General features: G+C 50.0%; 1 protein-coding gene across 7 annotated transcripts in view; it reads left to right on the top strand.

Moving 5' to 3' along the window:
• The window catches only part of FKBP15 (FKBP prolyl isomerase family member 15), a 59,382-nt gene that overhangs the window by 34,809 nt on the left and 2,469 nt on the right, over positions 1-22,104 (top strand). For 5 of the 7 annotated variants that reach the window (XM_075015763.1, XM_075015766.1, XM_075015762.1 and 2 more), the window contains 10 exons: positions 1,621-1,723; positions 6,954-7,125; positions 9,008-9,144; positions 9,408-9,563; positions 11,622-11,774; positions 14,610-14,702; positions 14,959-15,084; positions 16,238-16,345; positions 18,354-19,072; positions 20,246-20,345. In XM_075015763.1, the coding sequence (XP_074871864.1) occupies positions 1,621-1,723; positions 6,954-7,125; positions 9,008-9,144; positions 9,408-9,563; positions 11,622-11,774; positions 14,610-14,702; positions 14,959-15,084; positions 16,238-16,345; positions 18,354-19,072; positions 20,246-20,345 (1,867 nt within the window). The remainder of the gene's footprint in view (positions 1-1,620; positions 1,724-6,953; positions 7,126-9,007; positions 9,145-9,407; positions 9,564-11,621; positions 11,775-14,609; positions 14,703-14,958; positions 15,085-16,237; positions 16,346-18,353; positions 19,073-20,245; positions 20,346-22,104) is intronic. The other 2 variants (XM_075015764.1, XM_075015769.1) reach the window with 2 other exon arrangements.

A 22,104-nucleotide genomic window follows, 5' to 3' on the forward strand; every position in this document is an offset into this window, starting at 1 on the left:
AAGCAGTCCTGTAGCACCTTTAAAGACTAACAATTTTGTTTATTAGGTAATGAGCTTTTGTGGGAAAGACCCACTTCTTCAGATTCTGGAGTGGGTCTTTTCCATGACAGCTCATTAGTTAATAAATAAAATTTAGTCCTGTAAGGTGCTACAGGACTGCTTGCTTAGTTTTGTGAAGATACAGACTACACAGCTACCTCCTCTGGTATGTTTCTGGTTCTTATGGGTCAATGGGTGTACTCTGAAGTAGCAAGCACTTAGGCGATGTCTATATTAGACATAATAATTGACCACTGATATGTAATTTTAGCTACACCAATTGCATAGCTAAAATCAACTTATCAGTAGTTGACTGCTCGGGCTGTCCTCACAGAAGAAGGTCCCCTTGGCCTTCCTTAATCCTCACTGCTTCAAGGAGTTCCCCTGTCAGTGTTGACCCCAGAAAGCCCTATGCGTGAAACAAAACCAGAAGATCAGAGCGGGTCAAAGTATGATGATAGGTGTTTTGTAAGATGAAGACCTTATTTGCAAGTTCTTTGAAGCAAGGATCTGTCTGCAAACTTGGAAACCAGGTGTTAATGTGCTCTGGGGCTCCTGTTCTTTGAGTTGGTGACACATGCAGTGTGAGGGTTTCAAACCAGGAGAACTTTTATCTGTTTTTACAGCTCTCTGTTTCACTGGCATAGGGTGGATTGCAAACATTCATTTAAAATACCCATGACCAGCCACCTGTTGTTTTACTTCCCTTTATATTTTCAGTGCTTTCAGTTGTTCGTGGCTTTGTTTGCTGTCTGCGTTGTTTTATTACTTATTTTCACTGTTCTGTTTGTGCTCTGTTAATCAGATTCACAGTTGACATCCCAGAGAAACTGTATAAGCCTGAGTGAATGTCTTTTACTCTCCTTTCCCGTGTCAGTAAATATCATAGTAACATTTGCAAGGAGAGCATGACTATTTCTAGTTGACTCATAGGTTTGTTCAGCATCTTAAAGGTGAGCTATGTGCAGATAATAAGCATGCAGGAGGGATAGTTTTATGAACTGCCAACATCTGTAGCATGGTGGTGTTTTGGCAGATGCTTAATTTTTTGAGAGCAGTGTTAGCAGAGATTCTGAAGATTTAGTGTGATGCTTTAGTGATCTGTGGGAGGAGGGTGTTAAATTGGGGTTCTGGTGCATGTTTTTATGCTTTTACTTAATAGTCATGTCGTGTGTGTGTGTGTGTGTGTGTATACACACATACATACATACGGGGGGGCACGCTGTTCTCATGGTGCCCCATTTTGGTGTGTTTACTAGCTTGGGTTGTTAGTGTGATTAATATATGTACTTGAAGGGTAGACTTAATTTTCTTATTGCATCTTAAATAAACTTCTTAAGCATTTCTCCTTGTTAATGATCCCTTGTTTTACTATTTCTTCTTCCGTGCCTATGAAATATTTAAAAATATTTGTGTCTGTATTTTTTTGTTTGTGCAGGTGGTGCAGCTCCGTACACATCCTCAATATTGGTGTTGCACATGAGCAGCACAAAAGGGTGGAAAATATTAATGGGAATGCTGTTCAAGTGCCCTTCGGTGTTTGCACTCAAGTCACTCTCTGTGCTTCCCCTCCTTTCCTAGGTATGTTGAACAGAGCAACCTGCTGATGGAGCAGAGAAACAACTCCTTGCAAACAACAAATGAACACACTCAGGCCAGGGTGTTGCATGCAGAGCAGGAGAAGGTAAAACTAGCTGAGCAGTGGCTACCAGCACAAAGCTCTGACTGAGGCTAGAGGGGGTTTGCAGTTTGTATCTGACGGACCCTGGAGATTCTAACTCCAAATGAGGATCCTGTGTTTGTCAGTCATGGCTTCCAACTCCATTAGCTTCATCTTCCTTGCTGTCTGTCTAGGTGTTTGCAAGGCCCCAGCACTGCAGTACCTCCGCTTCTGTTTCATGAAGCTTAAAGATGTCTGAGCTTGGACATTGTTTCAATTGGTATTTGGGGTGCAAAAGTTACTCTTAACTTTGTTTTCATAGCCAAATTGTGGCTAAGCTACTGTGTGGCTTAGCAGAACCTAATAACTATTTCAAAATGCATTTTTGCATATTTTACTATACTGTCAGATTCCCAGAAATGCTCCTCTCCCACTGTGAAATGGCTGGTAGAACTTGGACACAGCCAAACACCCTTATAATGATCTTCTTACCTGCTTGGTTGGAGTCTCTGCTAAGATGCCTTAATTTGAAAAATCAGTGACACCTCAGCTTTCAGCTACTGTAGTATCTTTTATTGGACCATTTATTGCGCCCCCCCCCTTGTCTCTCGAGTAGCCTGTCAGTTTCACGTGAAAAAGGCAATTAGGAGCCAGATGTTTCTTTTCATCCTGCTGCCTTTAGTTACTTATGTGTAAGCCCTGGTAAATACAGCCCTGCGTTGCTTGTTGGGACTGTGCAGATGCAGTGGGAAGAGTGTAGCACACTCTAATGTACTAATGAGAGAAGGCTTTGGAGGTACTGCTACCAATTGCTGCCCCTTTTTGTGCTTGCCAGAATAATGTATGAACCTTGCTCTGCTGCCCTTACTGTGTGGGGTATGCCCCACATTTCCTGTTTGCCATTAATCACAAGTGCTTGTGTTTCTTCTGCTTCCTCATTTGAGAACAGTGAATTGGTGGACTTTACAGAGGTGGAGACCACAGTTCCTTCTAAGATACAATAGCGGCCTTTCCTGCTTGGTTAAGTGACAGAGCAGCGAGGGGCTGAATGTATGGTGGGTGCTGCTAGACCATGAGGCAAGAAGTGCTTTGCTGGGGCATGTTCTCCAGCAACAGCCCTTGGTAAATTACAGAGGCGGTAACTGTTCAGTGATTACCCTCCATTCGTGTCTGAGCACACAGCATCACTGGGGCAACCACGGCAATTTACTTATGTGAAAAGTACCATTCAAAATATTTTCTTTGTAAGATCGTATCCATCCTTGTGCCCTGTGCGTGCTGAAACTTAACCCAACTCCAGCAGTCAAATGTGGTGGCTCATTTATTCCTGTAGCTTAGAAAAGCCATGATTTGTGCTGAAGATGCTTACCCTGGCTTCAAACAGTCAGCTGTATCACTGCAAACTCTCTGGCTTTTCTCGTCTATCTCTGGCATTTTGCTCTGGTGTAGCTATGTCACTTGTTGCAGGAGAAGCAAATTCCTGATGTACACAGCTTTAGTAATAAAGAACCAGGGAGGACTGAGAGAATCTCTGCTCTTAGGTATGCAAACTGGGGGTAGCTTGCTATCCTGGCGTGGCCGAGGTATCAGGACCCAGGGCAGCGAGAAGCAATGGATCTGTAACTTAGCTTTGCCATGTACTTACAAGCTTGGTGGTATCAGCCCTCTCCAGAATGGTGAAATGATTTGCTGTCACTGGCAGTACAGAGATTAGAATGCAGGGAATCCTGACTTCCCATTGAGTGCATAGTCCATTTGACCATCCAGATTCCGTACAGTAACATTTGAGACGTTTTTGCCCCTTGCTTTTTAAACATGGCTTCACTGCTGTTCTTTTTATCTTTGAGCTTTTGAAGGTGTCAGAGGAGGAACAGGTTGAATGTGTCTTTTGTCACCTTTCAGGCCCCTACAGTGCCACACTTAACTGCTGTTCTAAATCATTAATGCTTTTGCCTTTCTACTTGGTGTTCTTAACTCTTCCTGTTTCCTGTCACTGCTTTCTTTTCCCAGCACATGCTACGAGTGGATCGGGGCTGGGACCAGGTGAGACAATGTGTCCCTGACTTCCTAGAGCCTTGGGGTTTCTCTCCCATAGCCTACTGTTCACATGTGCCTCTAGCTTTGATGATGTCTTTTCCTGAACTGAAGATCCTCATTCATCTTTACAGACCACCACCAGCACTACTTGACAGGCAGCTGGGTAGGAGGAATTGTGAGGACAATCCTTTGCACTGTTTCAACTGAGTGCATGAAACCAACCCAAGGAGTTCAGATACTATGGCATAGAATACGGAAGTTAATGGGGGGAAAACAAACAACCCCCCACTGTTTGACACAGGCTGATTTGGTAAAAGAAATGGATCTCTATTTTCCTTTTGAGTTTATGGAACCTCCTTTGGAGGCAGCCTCTCTTGAGATTAAAAGCCCTGCAACTTACACACTCAATTTACTGTTTATTTTCCCTTCCACAAGGAATGCTCATTCACACTTGCTGTAATTTGTTGTTTAATTAGTGAACTGATCACACAATTTCTCCCATGGAGAAGGGTGATTGGCAGCCTAGTACTTTTGGAGAAGGCTCTCAAGTGTCAGAGAAGTAGCCAGTTTGTCCAGTGTCTGTGGCAGAGAGGCTTTGCTGGCACATGACATATATCATATTAGTGGATGTGGAGGTGGATCAGCCCCGATGGCATAGTTGGATGCTTGGGTCCTGTGTTGAAAATGCAGCTCTCTTGCTCACTAGCCCAGAGGTTATGCAACAGACGAGAAGCCTTGTGGTTTTTTTAAAAACAACTTTGGGAGACGAGGCCTGAGGCCCCGTTGTGTGCTCTGCATTGCATAGCTGTGTGTTCACCTCACACCAGACCCCCTCAGTCCAACCATCGGGAACAGGATTTCATCTGTCAAGAGCATAGGGAAGGATTAAAGTCGAGCAGCCTCCAATCTGCCTGCGGCCTACATGCAGTCAGTGCTGAGACTCCCGCTGAGAGCAAATGTTACGTTGTATAACTCAACCCTACTTCCAAACATGTTCTGACTCCCACAATAACTAAACCCCACAGCAAACAAGCCCCTGTTCTCCCTTTGTATCAGTTAAACCCCTCTCAGGGTGCTCTCTAAGCCTGTCTTTTGGGCCTACCTGTAAAGAGCATAGAATAAGGTTATGGGTCACAGCTGCCTCTCAGCTCACGGCCTGTGTGCTGCTGAAACCCTGTGGGAGGCAGAGAGTACATCTGGGCAGGGACCAGGAAGTTCTCTCAACAGGCCACAGTTTGTAGTTCCCAGAACTCCTCTGAAGCACGCTGGCTCTTCCCCCACTTAGTGGAAGGGTGACCTCATCCCTTTCCTCATCCAATGCCTCTCCAGTTGACTCTCACATGCCACCCCTTTTTTCATATCTTTCCAAGAGCTTTCTGCTGCAGGTCATCTTACAGCAGCAGTGTCCAAAGCCCAGGCCTCTACTCTTCTTTCATCAGGCAGCTCCCTGTCCCACATCGAGCCAGACCGGTGCCCTGCACTGTGTGGCTGACCATCGTGCAGCTGGTGCACTATCTCTAATCTGATCCCACTCTGTCCTTCTCCAATGCTGTTATGTCTACACATCTACCCTAGTGAAACCATCATAGGACCAAACAACATCAGATCTACCATCAAAGGCTTGTACACATGTACACCTACTAAAATGGTATATACCATCACGTGCCAGCAGTGCTCATTTGCCATTTACATTGGACAAACCAGACTGTCTATGCAAAAGAATACATGGGCACAAATTGGATGTAGAGAATGGTAACATACAAAACCCAGGGGGAAGAGAGCATTTTGACCTCTCGGGACACACAGATACTGAGTTGCAAGTTGCCATTCTTGGGCGAAAGAACGTCAAAAGTGACTGCAACAAGAAACAGCTGACCTGGAATTAATGTGCAAATTAGACCCCATCATACTGGGTCTGAACAGAGGCCTAGAATGGTTCTCATTACAGTAAGTAATTTCCCCTTCAGGTGCCCTAACCTTCTCAACGCTGCTGGTGGTGAGTCACATCTGCCCTGATTGAATTAGCGTTGATGTCACACTCCCATCTCTGTATTCCTGCCTTTCACTTCAAGCAGCTCAGGACGTGAGTTGTATCTCAGGACAGCTTAGGCCTTAATAAGTTTATCATTAAGGTGCCCACCAGGCTTCTTGCTGTTTTAACTACAATAGGAGCTGTTCAAGTACCCACTGTTACAATGCAGCTTGTCTTGACAGTATATTCTTCGTGAATTTTGACCCTGTCCTGAAAGGCTTAGAGCTGGATCTAGTTTGTATCCTTTTCCTTGAGAAGCTTTGTGCTTTTCAGTTCTTTATTAATAAGATGTCATTAACAAGTTGTGTGTGAGAACCCCTATTAGTATCTAGCTTCTTGTGAATCACCGACTTGAATACATCCAAATGTAACAGCTCAATAGAACAGGGATCACTGTTATAAGCATAACATATGTGCACTTAAAAGTTGGCAAGCCAGAAAAATACCTCAGCAAACTAGTGTCTCTCAAACCGTTTTGAGAATGCAGAGTGCACGTCCTGCTCTGAAATTCCCTCTCCACAGCTAGTCTTTACGAACTGACCCTGGTACTCGCCTGAAAATAGTTTGCATGTCCTCTCCCATCTGACACCTGCTCGGCCCAAACATGACACACTTCCCATGAACACATCATCCAATCACTTCTAATCATTTGACAAGTCTAGAAGGTTGGGGCAGCATTGTCATCTCAAACATGCTGGGCTTTTTGCGGGCGATTAGGCATTGATGCTGGTCAGCTGGTGGTCCCAAAGGGCTGAATGGCACAGTCCACCGAGGAAACAAATTTCTTATTCAAAGTTTTTTTTGTTCCAGGAAAATTTATGTATGTGATCTGTCCTGGACATGAGGAGGTTGCCAGCCGCTAGAGTAAATTAAGATGGAGGGTGTGGTTAAATAGAGCCCATAGTGCTCTGCAGTGTGCCCCCAAAGACACCCTTATTTTTAGTAGGGAGATGAGGTCCATCCCAGCATGCTCTGCTGCAGCAGGCCCCTCAGCTCAGCATACACTGGATCATATTTGGTCTGCAACTTTCACCAAGCTTTTTCTCTAATGGAGGAGGGTGTCTGTCATCTCATCATGCAAAGCAAGCATGGAATCAGGCTTCTGGCATTGCCTGTGAGCCAACTTCTGGAAACCCTACCTGAGTACTGAGGAGTTCTGATATTTCCCCCTGTTTTGTGCTACAGGTCAAAGTTGCAGAGGAGCTGGCAGCTGCTACAGCACATGTCTCCCGTCTCCAGTTGGAGCTGACTGCTCACCAGAAGAAGGAGATGGACCTGCGCACGCAGCTGACCACAGCCCTGCAGGAGGCAGAGCTGCATGGGGCCCATCTCAGCAAGCTGCAAGCACAGCTATCAGGTAAGGGGTCATTCAGGGGGTGAGCTCTACTGCCTCGGTCATGGTCTAGTTCTCTGCTAACTCGAGGTCAGCTGTTTTGGTGAACTCAACTTCGTACTTCAGTGGCAGCCACCATCATTGCTAAAAAGGGCCTGTGTAGCATAACGTGTCTTAGCTTTGAGCTGGAGGAAGCTCTGCTTCTTGCCTAGCCTCCCTGTGGAGACTGCCAGCAAAAGAGCCTGTTAGGAGGGCCTTTGTGAATACCAGCCTGTTAGATATCAGCTGACTGCGTCTGGTCTCTACTGAGCTGGACTAATTTGAACTGATACAATAGTGGTTCCGCTTCACCGACTGGTGGTGGCTGTGCCAGAAAATATGGAAGTCCTTAATGGTCATGTATCTAAGACCCTATTGCAGTTGGGTCAACTAATCCCTCTTCCTGTAGCACCATCTCAGAGATTCCTGGCATCAGCCCTCGTGTGGGACACAACCATGGTGGAAGAGAAGTCAGTAAATAAGCACAGGGGTAGCAGTTAGTCATAATGAAACTAGGGTGTAACAACCCATTCTCTGGTGAGACTCCATCTCTGTTCCCTCTGTACAGTGCCAGCCCACCTCCCCACCAAACCAGCCCTGAACACCAGCAGTGATCCCCTCCTGAGATTAGCCACATGGCCCCAGAAAAGAGTCACCAGTCCACATAAACATCTCCTCTAACACAGCCTGCCTGCCAGGCCAGTGCTGTCAGCAGCACCCCCCACCCTGCCGTTCTCCCTGGTGGACCCCCGACCAAGCTGGCGCCCAGAAGGCGCTGTCTGTGACTTTTTGCTGCAGAAGCTGCATCCTGAGTCCATTCTCAAGTCTGCCCCCAGTGGTCCTGTGCCCAGCTCGGCTCCTTCTTCCTCTAACCCTCTGCAGCCCAGCTCTGGCCCCAGCAGTCCCTTGCCCAGCTCTGCTCCTTCTCCCTCTGCCTGCCAGCTCCTTCTCCTCTGTGCCCCAGTGGTCCTGGGGCCCTCCTTCCCCCCACACACTGGGCTTCTTTCTCCCATCTGTTCCTCCCTACCTCCCCCTCCCCCACCCCACTCTTTTTTCCCTTCCCAGCCCAGTTCTTCCACCGCTTCTTGCTCACCCAAGCCCTGTACCCAGCTCTACCCTGGAGCCTGGCTCCCTCCCTCCATTCCCAGCAGCCTCTACCCTCCCCACTCACTTCCGTGGTTACAAACTTGTGGTGATTGTTGTCGCAGCCAGACCAGCTCCTCCTGCTGGCTCTGCCTTCCCAGCGTGGCCAGGAGCTGCTGTCCCATCTCCCCGTCTGGCTGCCCAGGGCCCACCCTGCCCTGGCACCACCTGCCCAGTGGAGTGTCTCTGCAGTCCACTGCAGGCACCAAGACTTGGGAGCACGTGCCTGGGACTTCAGGAGTCCTGCAGACTGCCCAGGCACTTTAAAAGGGACCACGTCTCCCAGACACTGCAGAAGACCCTTGTAAATTGCTCAGGACCTCGGGCATTTGCCCCCTTTGCCTCTCTCTGTCAACAGGCCCAATCCCAAGACAGACAGACAGACACCTTCATAAAAGCCAGCTGAAGAGGAGAACATAGGACAGCTTTTCACAGCCTTGTATCTTTTGAGCCTTCTTGGAAAAGGACAGAGCGTTTACAGTGGTGTCAGTGTAATCGCTGGCGCTGAGGCCTTTCCATGGAAGGGGAGAAGAGCAGGTGGCCCGGTTTAGATTTTTGACAGTAACACCCACATATGAGCTTTGATAACATGTCACAGATCCCAGACCCCGCTGAAGTCACACACCACTGTGTTCCAATCTTGCTCCGGGCTGCAAGTTTTCTCTCGCTCGGATTAATTTGAAATACGAAGTGTGCAAACCCAGAGAGAGCTGTGTTCTTGCAGAGCTCCAGCAATCCTCAGAAGATGCTCAAGCTAAATTCCGAGCTGAGAAGCAGAACCGCAGGCAACTGGACCTGAAGGTGACGGCGCTGGAAGAAGAGGTAGCGGACCTGAAAGTGGAGAAGGAGAATCTGGAAAAGGTAGGCCCAGGCATCTGCATTTCAGGGTTGATGCTCAATTCCAGCTGCATGTTGCACTTGTGCCAGGTTTCGGATTAGCAATTCTTTCTCCGCAGACAAGGCCCTTTGGGAGCATTGGTTCAGGCCTGCACTTTCTGAAGTTTAAGTGCCTTGTGCATTAATAGCAGTATAGAATAGCAGTGAAAATGAGCTTGCCCACACTGCCCTAGGGAACGAGATTCAGTCCGGTCCTGTGCTCAGACTTCCTGCCCTCTGTGCTCCAGAACCTCGCTGAGAGGAAGAAGAAATCCCTTTTGGAGAGAAGCCAGGCTGAGGAGGAGATGGATGAGATTCGCCGGTCCTACCAAGAAGAACTGGACAAACTTCGACAGCTCCTGAAGAAGGCTCGGACTTCAACAGATCAAGCAGCAGCAGAGCAGGTATGGGGAGCTCCTCCAGCTGGAGAGGTTTGTGTGGGTTCCAGCTGGATTCTAGACAGCTGTGGCCACACTACCAGCTCCTTTTGGAGGGGACATGCTAATGAGCCACTTCAGCAGATGCTAATGAGGCACTGCCGTGAATATGCAGTGCCTCATTAGCATAATAGCAGCCGCAAGCGCTTCAAAAGAGCCGGTTTTGAAACGCACGCTGCCTATATAGCCAGGGGCCTTTTGAAACAACCCCCGTTGACTCTGAAAGCCCCTTTTTCCCAAAACTAAATGGGAAGAATCTGGCACTTTCGAAGCGCATCCATCAGCCTTTATGCTAATGAGGCACTGCATATTCATGGAGCACCTCACTAGGATACCCCCTCTGACAGGAGCGGGTAGTGTGGCCACAGCCCAAATGTACATGGGATAAAGCTGCATCAGTTGCCTGAGTGAGAGAATGAAGAACTGGCCACGTTTCCAGTGCTGCTGCTCCTCTGCTTTGCCTTATCTCCAGCTGCCGGGTTCTTACTGATGACTCCAAAGAAAGCAGTGACCCAGGCAGCTGGAGAGCTGCGGTCCCTGTGAGGTGTGCAGCTGCACAGCAGCCTAGTTAGCACCACACAGGTGCTCAAGGCACTGGCCCAAGCTGGGGAGGAGGGCTGCCTCCACCCAGCCGCGCCTGGTCTCCAGCCTGCTGAGTCAGGGAAGGGATGGCCTGAACCCAGCACCTCTCCCCTGGCCACAATGCAACCACAGCCCAGGCCTCTCTAATCCAGAGTCCCCCTGCCACAGCCTGAAGCCCTTGCACCCCAACCCTGTGATCCAGCCCTGAGCCCTGCTGCATTCGGAACCCCTTGGCCTCCACCCTGTGACGTGAATTTTGTTCCATGCACCAATATGAGGGCAATGTGTTACGTGTACAAAATTCATTCCCTGAAGGGGTGGGGAAAAGCGAGAGGGAATGCTGATGGGGAGACAGAAAGGCTTTTAACTCAAAACAACAGGCTATGAATTGAATTTGATCTCTAGCCAGCTCTCGTGTGGCTTTAAGGCAACAGGAGCAGCCTCGATCTTGTGCACATCTTGTCCGCTTACTCTTGCAGAGCAAGTGGTTTAGTGTTCAGCAGGTAACCAGGGGGAGTCTGCCCTGGTGCCGGCAGAGCAGGAGGAGAACAATGTCAGTTGGGTCGCCGTGTTAGTCTGTATCTGCAAAAACAACGAGAAGTCCTGTGGCGCCTTATAGACTCACAGATATTTTGGAGCATAAGCTTTCGTGGGCAAAGACCCGCTTCGTCAAATGCAATGTAGTGGAGATCCTAGAGGCAGTTCTAAATATATAGGCTCACAGAAGGGAGGGAGTCCCAATCTAGAGGAAGGCCAGAGCTGACAACGTCAGTTCAGTCAAGGAGGATGTGGCCCACTTCCAGCAGTTAATGTGGAGGTGTGAACACAAAGAGAGGAGTTGGCCAGTCACTCCATCTCCATTCAGCCCTTGATTGTTTGTGTGAAATATGCAATTGAATTGCAGCTCTGCAGTTTCTCTTTGGAGTCTGTTTTTGAAGTGTGTTTATTTCAGGCTAGCTACTTTGAAATCTGTCACTGAATGTCGAGGGAGATTGAAGTGTTCTACAGGTTTTTGTATGTTACCATTGATGATACCTGATTTGTGTCCATTTATTCTTTTACACAGAGACTGTCCAGTTTGGCCAATGTATATGGCCGAGGAACGTTGCTGGCTTTTAAGGAGTCAGAGTGGGGTTAGGGAACAGTAGAGTTGTTGGTAGAGGGGAGGGTGAACAGCTCCATCACAATTAGGAACTCTTCAAATAGCAACAGCAACTGGTAAAGCAAAGGGTTGCAACCTGAGCCAGCATTAGAGAGATTTCCTCCCCGGGAAGATAGAATCATGCTTTGCTGCAGGACTAGAGCACCAACCCCAAGCTGGCAGAACAAAGTGGAAGAGTTTCCCTCACTCAGGCCCTGCCCCAGAATTCTCTGCTTGGAGCATGGCTGTAATTGTCAGGTACGGGCAGTTCTTGCTGATAACTTCTGTTACTTCATGGGCAGCTGTCGCTCATCCAGGCAGAGCTGGACTCCCAGTGGGAAGCAAAATGCGAGCGCATGCTGGCCTCTGCCAAGGAGCAGCAGTTGCGGCAGTACCAGGATGTGTGTGAGCAGAGGGACTCCCAACAGCAGCGCATCACCCAGCTGGAGGAGAAGGTAGACAGCCCTCCCTTGCAAACCAGTTGTCTCGGCACTCCTTTCCCCACCTTCGTCCCGCATGCTGTTGTAAGCAAATGGGAGGGGTGTGGTGGGGCCCCTTGCACTCAGTGCTCTGCTGCCTGGATGTGCTTTGTGGTCTCAATATTGTGACTTTTCAGAGGAGATCACAGTGCCCCTCTTGGCTGTAGGATATGTCTGGATGTAGCTCCCACTAACTCCTGGTTGGTCGGGATTAATTCTTGTATCCGCAGGGGTTCTGTGTGGGACAGTTAAGGGGTGCACTGACCTAAGAACAGGAGATGCTGCTGCTGGTGTCTGCTGAGCATGTCAGCCTTTAAGTGAAAGGTGTGGTGGAAAGGAAATATTAAAATGCATCTCACTGCTGATTAAATGTAAAAGCCTAGAGACCCCGAAAAATGCCTCCATGGCTAAATAAGAAAATAAAAAAGCAGAAAGAGAGAAAATTCATCCTTTAAAAAGTGCAAGTTAAATCCTATTGAGGAAAATAGAAAGGAGCATAAACTCTAGCAAGGGAAGTATAAAAATATAGTGAGGAGAAGGCCAACAAGGAATTTGAACAGATAGTCAAAGTAATAGCAAAAAAAACTTCTAAGGACGTTAAAAGCAGAACGTATGATAAACAACGAGGCAGCCACTGGATGATAGACATGCTAAAGGAGCACTGAAAAATAAGGCCTTTGCAGAAAAACGTAATGAATTCTTTGCATCCGTTTTCCCAGCTGAGATTGTGAGGGGGATTGCCAAACTTAATCCATTCTTCTTCGGTGACAAATCTGAAGAACTGTGTTAGGTTGAGGTTTGGTTAGAGGAGGTTTTGCAACAAACTGATGAACAAAATGCCAATCAGTCACCAGAACCGCGTAGTTCTGAAGGAACTCAAATGTGAAATTGCAGAACTGCGAATTGTGGTATGTAACCTATCACTTAAGTCAGATTCTGTACCTAGGGCTGAAGGATAGCTATTGTGATACAAACTTTTTTTAAAAAAGGCTCCAGAGGCGATCCTATCAATTACAGCCTGGTAAGCCTATCTGCAGTACCAGGCAAAACAGTTGAAAATATAAGGAACAGAATTATCAGCCATGTAGATGAGCAGCATTTCTTGGGAAAAGTCAACAAGGCTTTTGTAAAGGGCAATCATGCCTCACACTGTAGAAGAATTGTTTGATGGGGCCAACAAGCATGAGGACATGGTTGATCCAGGGGTTATAGTGTACTTGGATTTGCAGAAAAACTTTAACAAAGTCCCTTGCCAAAGGCTCTTAAGTAAAGTAAGCTGTCATGGGATAAGAGGGAAGGTCCTTTCCTGGGTCAGTAACTGGTTAAAGATAGGAAATAAAGGGTGTAGGCATAAATGGTCAGTTTTCAGAAAGGAAAGAAGTAAATAGCTGTGTCCCTCAGTGGCACTTCTGGGACCAGTGCTATTAAGTATATTCATGAATGATCTGGAGAAAGGGTTAAACATTGAGGCTGCTCTACACTAGCAAGTTCGTTTGAATATCCTGTGGAGCATCTACACGCAAAAAACATACTTTTGAAATTAAATAAACTGCGGCGCTGCTCTCGAAAATGCTCTTCTGCTCCCATTTCAGGAAGAGCCCTTCTTTGAAAAGCTTCTTCCCAAAGAAAAAGCATGTAGATGCTCCACAGGCCCTTGTTTTGGAAGAGCAGTCCTCACGGCATCTGACTTTTTCCAATCCCTTAACTGGTCTTTCAAAGAGCAGATCACCCTTTTGATCCACTTTTTTGTGTGTGGACTCGCTCTTTTGGAAGAGGTCTTCCAGCAGGACTTCTTTCAAAAGATTGCTGTAGTGTTGGTGCAGCCTGAGTGGCAACATTTGCGGATGATGCAAAGCTAATCAAGATAATTAAGTTCCAGGCGGACTGGAAAGAGCTACAAAAGGATCTCTCAAAATTACATGGCTGAGCAACAAAATGGCAGATGAAGGTCAGTGTTCATAAATGCAAAGTAATGTATGTTGGAAGACCTAACTATACCTACAATGTGATGGAGTCTAAATTAATTTCCACCACTCAAAAAAGAGAACTGGAATCGTTGTGGAAAGTTCTCTGAAAACATCCACACAATGTGCAACAGCATACAAAAATGCAAACAGAACGTTGGGGGTTGTTGAGAGGGATAGATAATAAGACAGAAAATGTCATCTCTCTCTATATAAATCCCTGGTATTCCCACATCTTGAATACTACATGCAAATGTGGTTTCCCCATCACAAAAAAGGTTTATTGGAATTGGGAAAGGTTCAGAAAAGGACAACAAAAATGAGTAGGGGGGTGCAACAGCTTCCCTTTTAAGGAGACATTAACAAGACTGTTACTTTTCAGCTTCTAAAAGAGATGAGTAGTGGGGATATGATGGAGACCTATAAAATCAGGAATGTTGTAGAAGAGAGAGTAAATAGGGAAACTGTTATTTACTCCATCTCTTAACGCAAGAGCCAGAGGGTCACCAAATGAAATTAATAAACATGCTTAAAACAAACAAAAGGATGTGTTTCTTCACGCAGTGCTCAGTCAACCTGGGGAATTCCTCACCAGAGGATTCTGTGAAGGCCAAGACTATAATGGTTCAAAAAAGAACTAGAGAAATCCATTGAGCGCCAGGTCCGTCAATGGCTGTAAGCCAAGATGTGCAGGGATGGTGTGAGGGGGGATGGATCACTTGATTACCTGGTCTGTTCCGTCCCTCTGAAGCATGTGGCCCTGGTCACTGTTGGAAGGTAGGATACTGAGCCAGGTAGACCGTTAGTCTGACCCCTTATGGCCATGGTTGTGATTCCATTTTTTCAGCTCGCCGCTCTGAAATCCGCTAGAAGTGCTGAGGAGCAAAAACTCGTTGTGTTTCAGGAGCAGCTGGAACAACTGGGACCCATTCGTGAGAAGGTAAAGGGTGAACCCTGAGGCCAACCCTCACTGATACTCTATCTTGCCTCAGGCCACCGCTGTTAGTCATCTGGCAGAAGGGAAAAACTTTGTGCTGCTTTCAGTGGCTGATCTGGGCACAGGGAAGGGCAGTTTTATGGCACTGGGAACAAATGTGCTGCTGCCACTAACCTGAACTTGGCCCAGCCAGGAGCAAGGTGTGAAATGTCACTGAAGACCTGTTGAGCTGCTCTGACTTCCTGTGTTCCCTTGACAGTATTCAGCCCTGCAGTCCCATGTTGCTGCCCTGAAGGCTAGCTATGAGAAGCACATCAGAGAGCTGGAGAGGGGCTCTCTGCTGGAGAATCAGGCAAGATCTCCACCTGCGGACTCAACGGAAGAGGTGAGACAACCCAACCAATGTAGTCTGGTTTACCCTCATCGGAGAGCTCATATCTGCTCCCTGTCTGCCCTGAAATATTCCCTTTGGTGGTGGAGAGTCGTTTATTAAACACCCTGACCATGCCCTTTCCTCTGGGGGAAGCTTGTTCCTGTGAATTCTACTGCTCCTATAGAATCAAATAATAGAAAAACTGGAAGGGTCCTCAAGAGGTCATGAAGTCCAGTCCCCTGCCCTCATGGCAGGACCAAGCACCATCTGTGTCATCCCTGTTAGATATTTATCTAACCTGTTCTTAAATACCTCCAGTGATGGAGATTCTGTTCCACCCTCGGTAATTTATTCCAGTAATTAACCACCCTGACAGGAAGCGTTTCCTAATGTCTGTTCTAAATCTTCCTTGCTGCAATTTAAGCCCATTGCTTCTTGTCCTGCTTTCAAAGGTTAAGGAGAATAATTTTTCTCCCTCCTCCTGGTAACACCCTTTTAGGTACTTGAAAGCTGTTCGTGTCCACTCTCAGCTTTCTCTTTTCCAAACAAAACAAACTCAGTTTTTATAATCTCTCATAAGTCATATTTTCCAGACTTTTTATCATTTTAGTTGCTCTTCTCTCTGGACTTTCTCCATCTTTCCCACAATGTGGGGCCCAGACCTAGACACAGTACTCCAGTTGAGGCCTAATCAGTGTAAGCAGAAGAATGACCTCGTGTCTTGCTTACAGCGCTCCTATTAATGCATCCCAGAATCTGTTTCCTTTTTTAGCAACAGCATCACACATGCTCAGCTTGTGGTCCACTATAAAGCCTAGATTCCTTTCTACAATGTGTCTCCCTAGAGCACCTTGGAGGAGGATGCAGTGTGATTCTTACTGTGAAGTCTGACCCCTCCATACAAATTCCACTTCTTAAAAAATGAAAGTGCCAGTAGCCACTTGTGATGTGCCCTGGCAGTGCCAGTGCTGTGATCCGTCATATTCAGTGCAGCTCTGGAGGTCTTCAGTCGTGCAGTGCTGGAGGGGAAAGGTGCATTCTCATCAACATAACGGTGGCCCCTCTTGGAGTGACTCTTGTGCTGTTGGTCTGGTGGCTGATTCTTCTTCTGATGTTGCAGATTACACAGTTGCCATATTTATGTGCTTCTTTCCATCATTCTCAGGTGAAGAAGATCATGAATGGGGTATTTCAGTCACTGAGGGGGGAATTTGAGCTGGAGGAGTCGTACAGTGGCAGAACAGTTCTTCATGTTGTCATGAACACCATCAAGGTACGGTACTGCTGGGCTTCAAACAAGCAAAGGTGGGGAGGAGAGTTGGACCAAAAGAACACACCTGCCTCTAGTCTGGGCCTGGAACAGAGTGAAGCTGTGATCAGCTACCGTGGGCGGGGCGCGTGTTGTGTCTTTGCTGAGCTTTCCAAAACAATAGATCAGGGTCAGGAACCCTTCTTGGCTTGTCAGGGTTCCACTGACCCACAGAAGAATCAATTGGGGACCCCACACAGGTGAGAAGCAAGCGCAAGAAAAACCCTTAGTGACGTGGCCCCCAACTGAGGACGGGCAAAGAAGACAGTCACGTTATTCCCTTGGAGCTGGATGGGGATGCTGCAGAGGATTAACTCTTCTGGGTGGGGTGAAGAATGAGCAGGCTGCCAGCAGCAGGCTGGGGTTGTTGTGCAGGGTCTGGGTGGGGACGTAGGATGCAGGAGCAGGCTGAGGGGGCGTGGGCTGGGCTGGAGATGGGCCACCTACATGGCACAGCCCCAGGGCAGTCGGGGGATGGTGCAGGTGGCTGTCCATGGCCCTGCACTTGCAGGCCTCTCCCCAGCTGCTGCTATTGGCCATGATTCCTGGCCTGTGGGAGCAAGGGGGTGGAGCCTGCAAGTGAGTGCAGGGACAGAGCTGCCACTTCCCTCCTGCCTGGATCCAGCCTCTGAGGCTCGGGACTCTCCCCTTGCCTCATCCCCCTGCAGCAGGGGGGACAAGCCTTGTGGGCCGGGTCCAGGCAAGCCGTGGCATGGGTTCCCCGTCCCTGCAATAGAGGATAGGGCAAGAGGGCTGTTTGAGGCAGGCAGAATGAGCCAAGGGCAGTTGTGTTTGATTTTAATATTTTGGAAAACTGGGCATGAGACTCGGTGGTTTTTGCCACTGAAGAAACTTTCCAGTGCAGCCGTGCTCAGCTTTGTGCCGTTGGGGAAGTAGGCGCTGGAGGTGGGGTACCCAGCCCAGGGGACTGAGTCCCTGCTGGGCGTTTTGCTGACTTGAATCTAAGAAGTTTGCTCTTGCCCTTCCCAGGCCACTTTAGAAAGTACCCGTGGCCCTCCCCAAGCCCCAGCGGCCACCTGTACTTGCTCCTTCCCTCCAGGTCACCCTGACAGGGATTAGATTAGATTTGTTTTAGGCTTCTTCAGCCAGAGAGTCTCTGAGTAGGGCTTAGTTCACAGCTGCAGCCTCATTTCAACAGTTAAGGCAGAAACAGCTTTCTCTATTAATTAGACTTTGTCCAAAATCCCATGGCAGCCAGAAGATTGTGAGCTTAGATTTGGGGCTGCAATGGAACTTGTATATAGCCGCAAGTGAGCTGGACAAGTGCGTCCGGTGCCCTGACTTAGAACTAACCTTTGACCTCCAGGGTCCCAAACATGTCCCCAGGTGGGCTTGAGTAGTGGGAGGTGGGTGGCAGACACGTCAACTCTGTAGCTGCTTTGTCAGCAGGCTCGACAGTCTCCTCTCCCCAGCGTGCGCAGCTGGGTTGGTTTCAAGTCCCATGGGCGGCAGGGAGGACTGTGTGCTGCAGCCTGTGCTGTAACTGGACACGGTGTTTCCTCTTGGCTAGAAACATCCCACTGGCAGTTAGGAAAGAAGTTTTAATTTCCTCTTTCCTCACGTCCAGGATCAGTGTCTTCCTGTGTCCCGCCTGCCTGGGCTTGGTGTTCCCCTTTGCAGGTCATGAGTGGCTGCCTCTGTGGGCAGCAGGGCTGCCTGATGCCTGTCTGGTGTTCGGTGCCATCATCTGAGTCCAAGCGCAGGAGCATTTCTGCCCTAGATAGTTGCCTACTAAAGGACCTGAAGGTCTGATCTGGGAGTGCCTCAAAGGCCCAGCTAATCCCATGACCCTTCAGGCATCCCAGGCTGGATGTCTGCTTTGATACTGAAGCATCAAGAAACTTCCCTTCCTCCAGTGCTGCCGCTGCTGTAGCTGGTACAAGCAGGTGTGGCTCTGTGTATCTCCAGCGGTTAACGCTCCCTTCCCTTCTTCTTGGCATTTGTTTTCCAGACTGTGACTCTGCAGCTGCTCAGCAGGCAAGAGAGCAACAGTGAGGAGGAGGAGGAAGCTGGAACTGGAGATCAAAACCAAGAGGGCCCACCAAAGGCAGAGACCCATACAGGTGATGTCCAGCACGGGCCAGCACCAAGCGCTGTGTGCCCAACTGAGCCAGCAACTGAGTCGGCTGGTATTGCTACACCTCCCCCATCCCGGGTGGAAGGGCAGAGCACCGGGAATGCCGCAGCAGCAGAAGTGAATCTGATCCAGGAGCTACATGAAGGACGTACCTTCTGCGAACTGGGTCAGGAGGGAAAGGCAGCCCAAGGGCTGGTGAACCCTGTGGAGGACGTAGACTGTGTACAGGCTGAGCAAAGGCAGGCAAGTGCTCCCAGTGGGATTGCTCACTGTGAAGGCAGCTCACCAAAAACGGCACCTGCTGAGGCCAGAGCTCTGGAGCCGTCTGGTGTAGACATGAAGCTGGGCGCAGTGGAAGAGGCCAGAGCTTCAGAAACCCCAGCCACCGAGCACAAGACTGAGGAGACTGCAGGACTGGAGCCCCCAGACAGTGCAGAGGGGGGGACTTATTTGGGAATTGTGCATACACCCAGCTGTGGAACGGATTCCAGCATTTGTGACCTAACATCTGAGATGGCAGAGAAGGGTCCAGCCACCGACAAGCCTGCAGAGGCCGCAGCACTGGCAGCTAGCCCCCAGCAGAAGGCTTCCAGGTCAGTGGTGAGGGCAGAGTGCTGTGGCTGTGCAATTTCCCACTGAGGTGCAGCTGCCCCGCCACTGGTGGTGGGTAGTGTGGGACGGCCATCTGGCAGCTGGTGCCTACCCCGCTGGTTCAGGGCACCATGCTCAGTGAGCTGCTGGCCAGTTCTGCAGCTTCTAACCTTTCAGCCGCCACTGCAGGTGTCCAGTGTCAAGCAGGGCTCATGTGGCTGGGACCTAGTGCACGTTGGGGCTGGGCAGCCTCTGGCCTCTGGTCAGATCTGGGCCCAGCTCCCTTCATCCCACCCACGAGGCAGAGGAAGCAGTGGGTAGCTGGCGCAGAAGCCTGTGTGTAGCCGGTGCTGCCTGGCAGGGGAGCAGGCAGCTCCGTGCTGCTATTCCCCCTCTAGCTGGCTGGGAAAAGATGAGTGTGGGGAAGCCAGTTCTTCCCCTGCCACTCCCATTGTCTGGGACTCAGCCAATAGGAGTGGTGGGGGTGGTGCCTGCAAGCACAGAGCTGTTCTAGGTGTGTGCCCCAATCCTCACACTCCTCGCCTGCTCCCGCACTCCATCTTGCACCCCCACCAGCAGCCCCCTCATTTTTGGTCCCACCCCAAAGCCTGGGGGCTCCCAGAAGAGTTACTCTGGCCCTGGGGAAGCCCTGCGCTTCAGTAGCCGCTCATGGGGCAGGCGCACAAAGGGAGTTGCGGGAGGAGTGTTGGTTCCTCACCCCTGCTCTGCCTCACTTGAGGGCCAGGTCAGTGAAAGGTTTGGGGGTTTGCTGTGTGTCACTTGCATGTGGCCCCAAGTGACTTTATCTGTGGGGCAGTGGTCCTGACCCAGAGCAAGTCCCCCAGTGACTGCAGCGCTGCTCTGCTAACGGGGCAGTCAGAGGGTCAGTGTCCCTTGTTTCTAGCTGAATCAGTAGATTCCATTGCAGAGCAGTGGCCAAGAGCCAGCTGCTGTAAAGTTCCATTCTGGCCTGTGATCTCGTCAGGCTGCCTGATGGGGAGTTGTGCTATTTATTTACCGTGTAAGCCCAGCTAGTGTCACACCTCGGTGAGCAATGTGTTACTGCCGGACAGCCCCAGGGGGTGGGACTAGCACGTCTTCCCAAAGGGCAGCAGGCGGCTCCTGCCTTCTTTCCCCTCCGAGAATGAGCCCAGGCTAATTCTGCCCTTTTCTAGCCTGGCTGAGGAGGAGGACAGAGACTTGTTTAAAGTTGGGACCCGTAAAGCACTGAAGCCGCTGGCAGTTCCGCCTGACGAGGAGGAGGAGGAAGAGGTGGTAAGAACTCAGGGTGTGATCCGCAAAGCACCTGGGAAACCTCAGCTCCAGAGTTAGGCCCATAAGTGTCTGTGCGCAGCACCACTGCAGTCCACAAAGCCAGACTCCAACCCCAGCCCAGTCGGGTGTGACTAGGCAGTCAGGTCTGGGCTGTGCAAAAGCAGCCGGGCTCTCCTGGGGCGAGGCGACGTGGCGGGGCTGGGTGAGGGCAGCCCCAAACCCTGACCCCCCTGCCCTTCGCCTTGTGCTGTGCACACCGTGACATGTAGCACGCCAAAGAAAGTTGCTGCTCATGTTGCAGGAGGCACAGCAGGCGGAAGGCTCTGCCGTGGGACCAACAGGTTAAGTGGTGGGTCTGGCTTGAGAACAGCTTGACCCTCTGGGGCTCCCATCAGGTTGGGCCTAAAAGTTAAGGGAGACTCCTGCTTGGCTGTTGCCTGATATCGGGGGTACCTGACTTTCCACTGGAGACATTGGCTAGACACACGGTGTGCTCTGGCATCCAGCTGCCTGACTGAAGCTGGAGAAGATGAGTGTTTGGCTGCCTCAGTCAGGCCTGAGGCCTCTTACGGCAGGCATGCTCAGAGGCTCAGCTTGGCCAGGGACCCCCGCCTCTAGGAGGGGGCTCTCAGCAGTGAGCTGTGGGTTGCATTGTGTGGGACCCCTCAGTGCTGGCTGGAGTGACTGAAACTGGAACAGCCTTCGTCCCTCATGGGACTGACTGCTGGACCGCAGTCTCTCATGGCCTGTTCTCAGTGGGCAGTACAGGGGGTCCAGTGATTAGGACGCCAGCTTGGGAGGTGGGAGACCCTGGGTCCAGTCCCCCTGCTCCAATCGCTGTTTTCATCAGTTATTCCCAGTGGAACAGCTTCAGCAGAGGAGACAGGTCTTAGAATTCGGTTATCCCAGAGCCCAGTGGTCACAGCACTGTCCTAAGCTGAGGGAGCTGCAGGTCCCGGCCTGAAGGGGAGAAGGAGAGGCCCCTCAGACAGACAGGTACCTGCAGCTGCATCTCCCACACCCTGGGTCAGTGCTGCAGCCAGCAGGCTCAAATGGCAAGGTGGGTAGTACCACTGCAGGTGGAGCAGCACCCACCTCCGCATTGCAAGCAGCAGCTAAAGAGCCTCAGCCCCCAGAGTCCCCACTGGGGTGTCCCATACGTGGGTCACCAGCAGCGGAGGTTGGGGCCAGCACCCACCCCTCTGCTTAGTATCTCTTAGTTAGCATCAGTCACCCGCACTTAGTGCATTGACTGCTGTGGATTGTGCTCTGAGGTGCCTCTCCCCCCAGTTGTCGCACAGGGCCCGGGAGAGCTTGGCTGAGCTTTGTGGGTCCGTGTTCCTGGGGGTTTTTCTCCAAAGGGCAGGTGCTGACCCCTCAGCATGACAACACCTCCGTCCCTTCGGGGGCCTCGCCAGCCTTTGCCACCTCGGAAGTGATGGAGACATCAAGCCACAGTTTGCTGTGGAATAACCTGAGAGGTGGGGGCGCTTCTTGCCTGACATCCAGTAGCTTCATGTCATCCCTGCTGACGCACCCGGCATCTCCGTTAGCCCGCGTGAGGTGGGCTTGTGGGAACCAGAGGCTGTCGGGTGAACCCGGGAGACCTCGCTGCGGGGAATGACGGGGCGGTGTCCAGTAACACCGGTCTGGCAACAAGCAGGAAAGCGGAGACGTCCCCAGGGTTAGTGCAGATGTGCTGCCGTGATGACACAAGAGGTGTGTAGGTGTGTTCAGACTCCATAGCCATCGGCTGGGC

The sequence above is a fragment of the Carettochelys insculpta genome, chromosome 21, assembly GCF_033958435.1.
Source record: "Carettochelys insculpta isolate YL-2023 chromosome 21, ASM3395843v1, whole genome shotgun sequence".
NCBI classification, from domain to species: Eukaryota; Metazoa; Chordata; order Testudines; family Carettochelyidae; genus Carettochelys; species Carettochelys insculpta.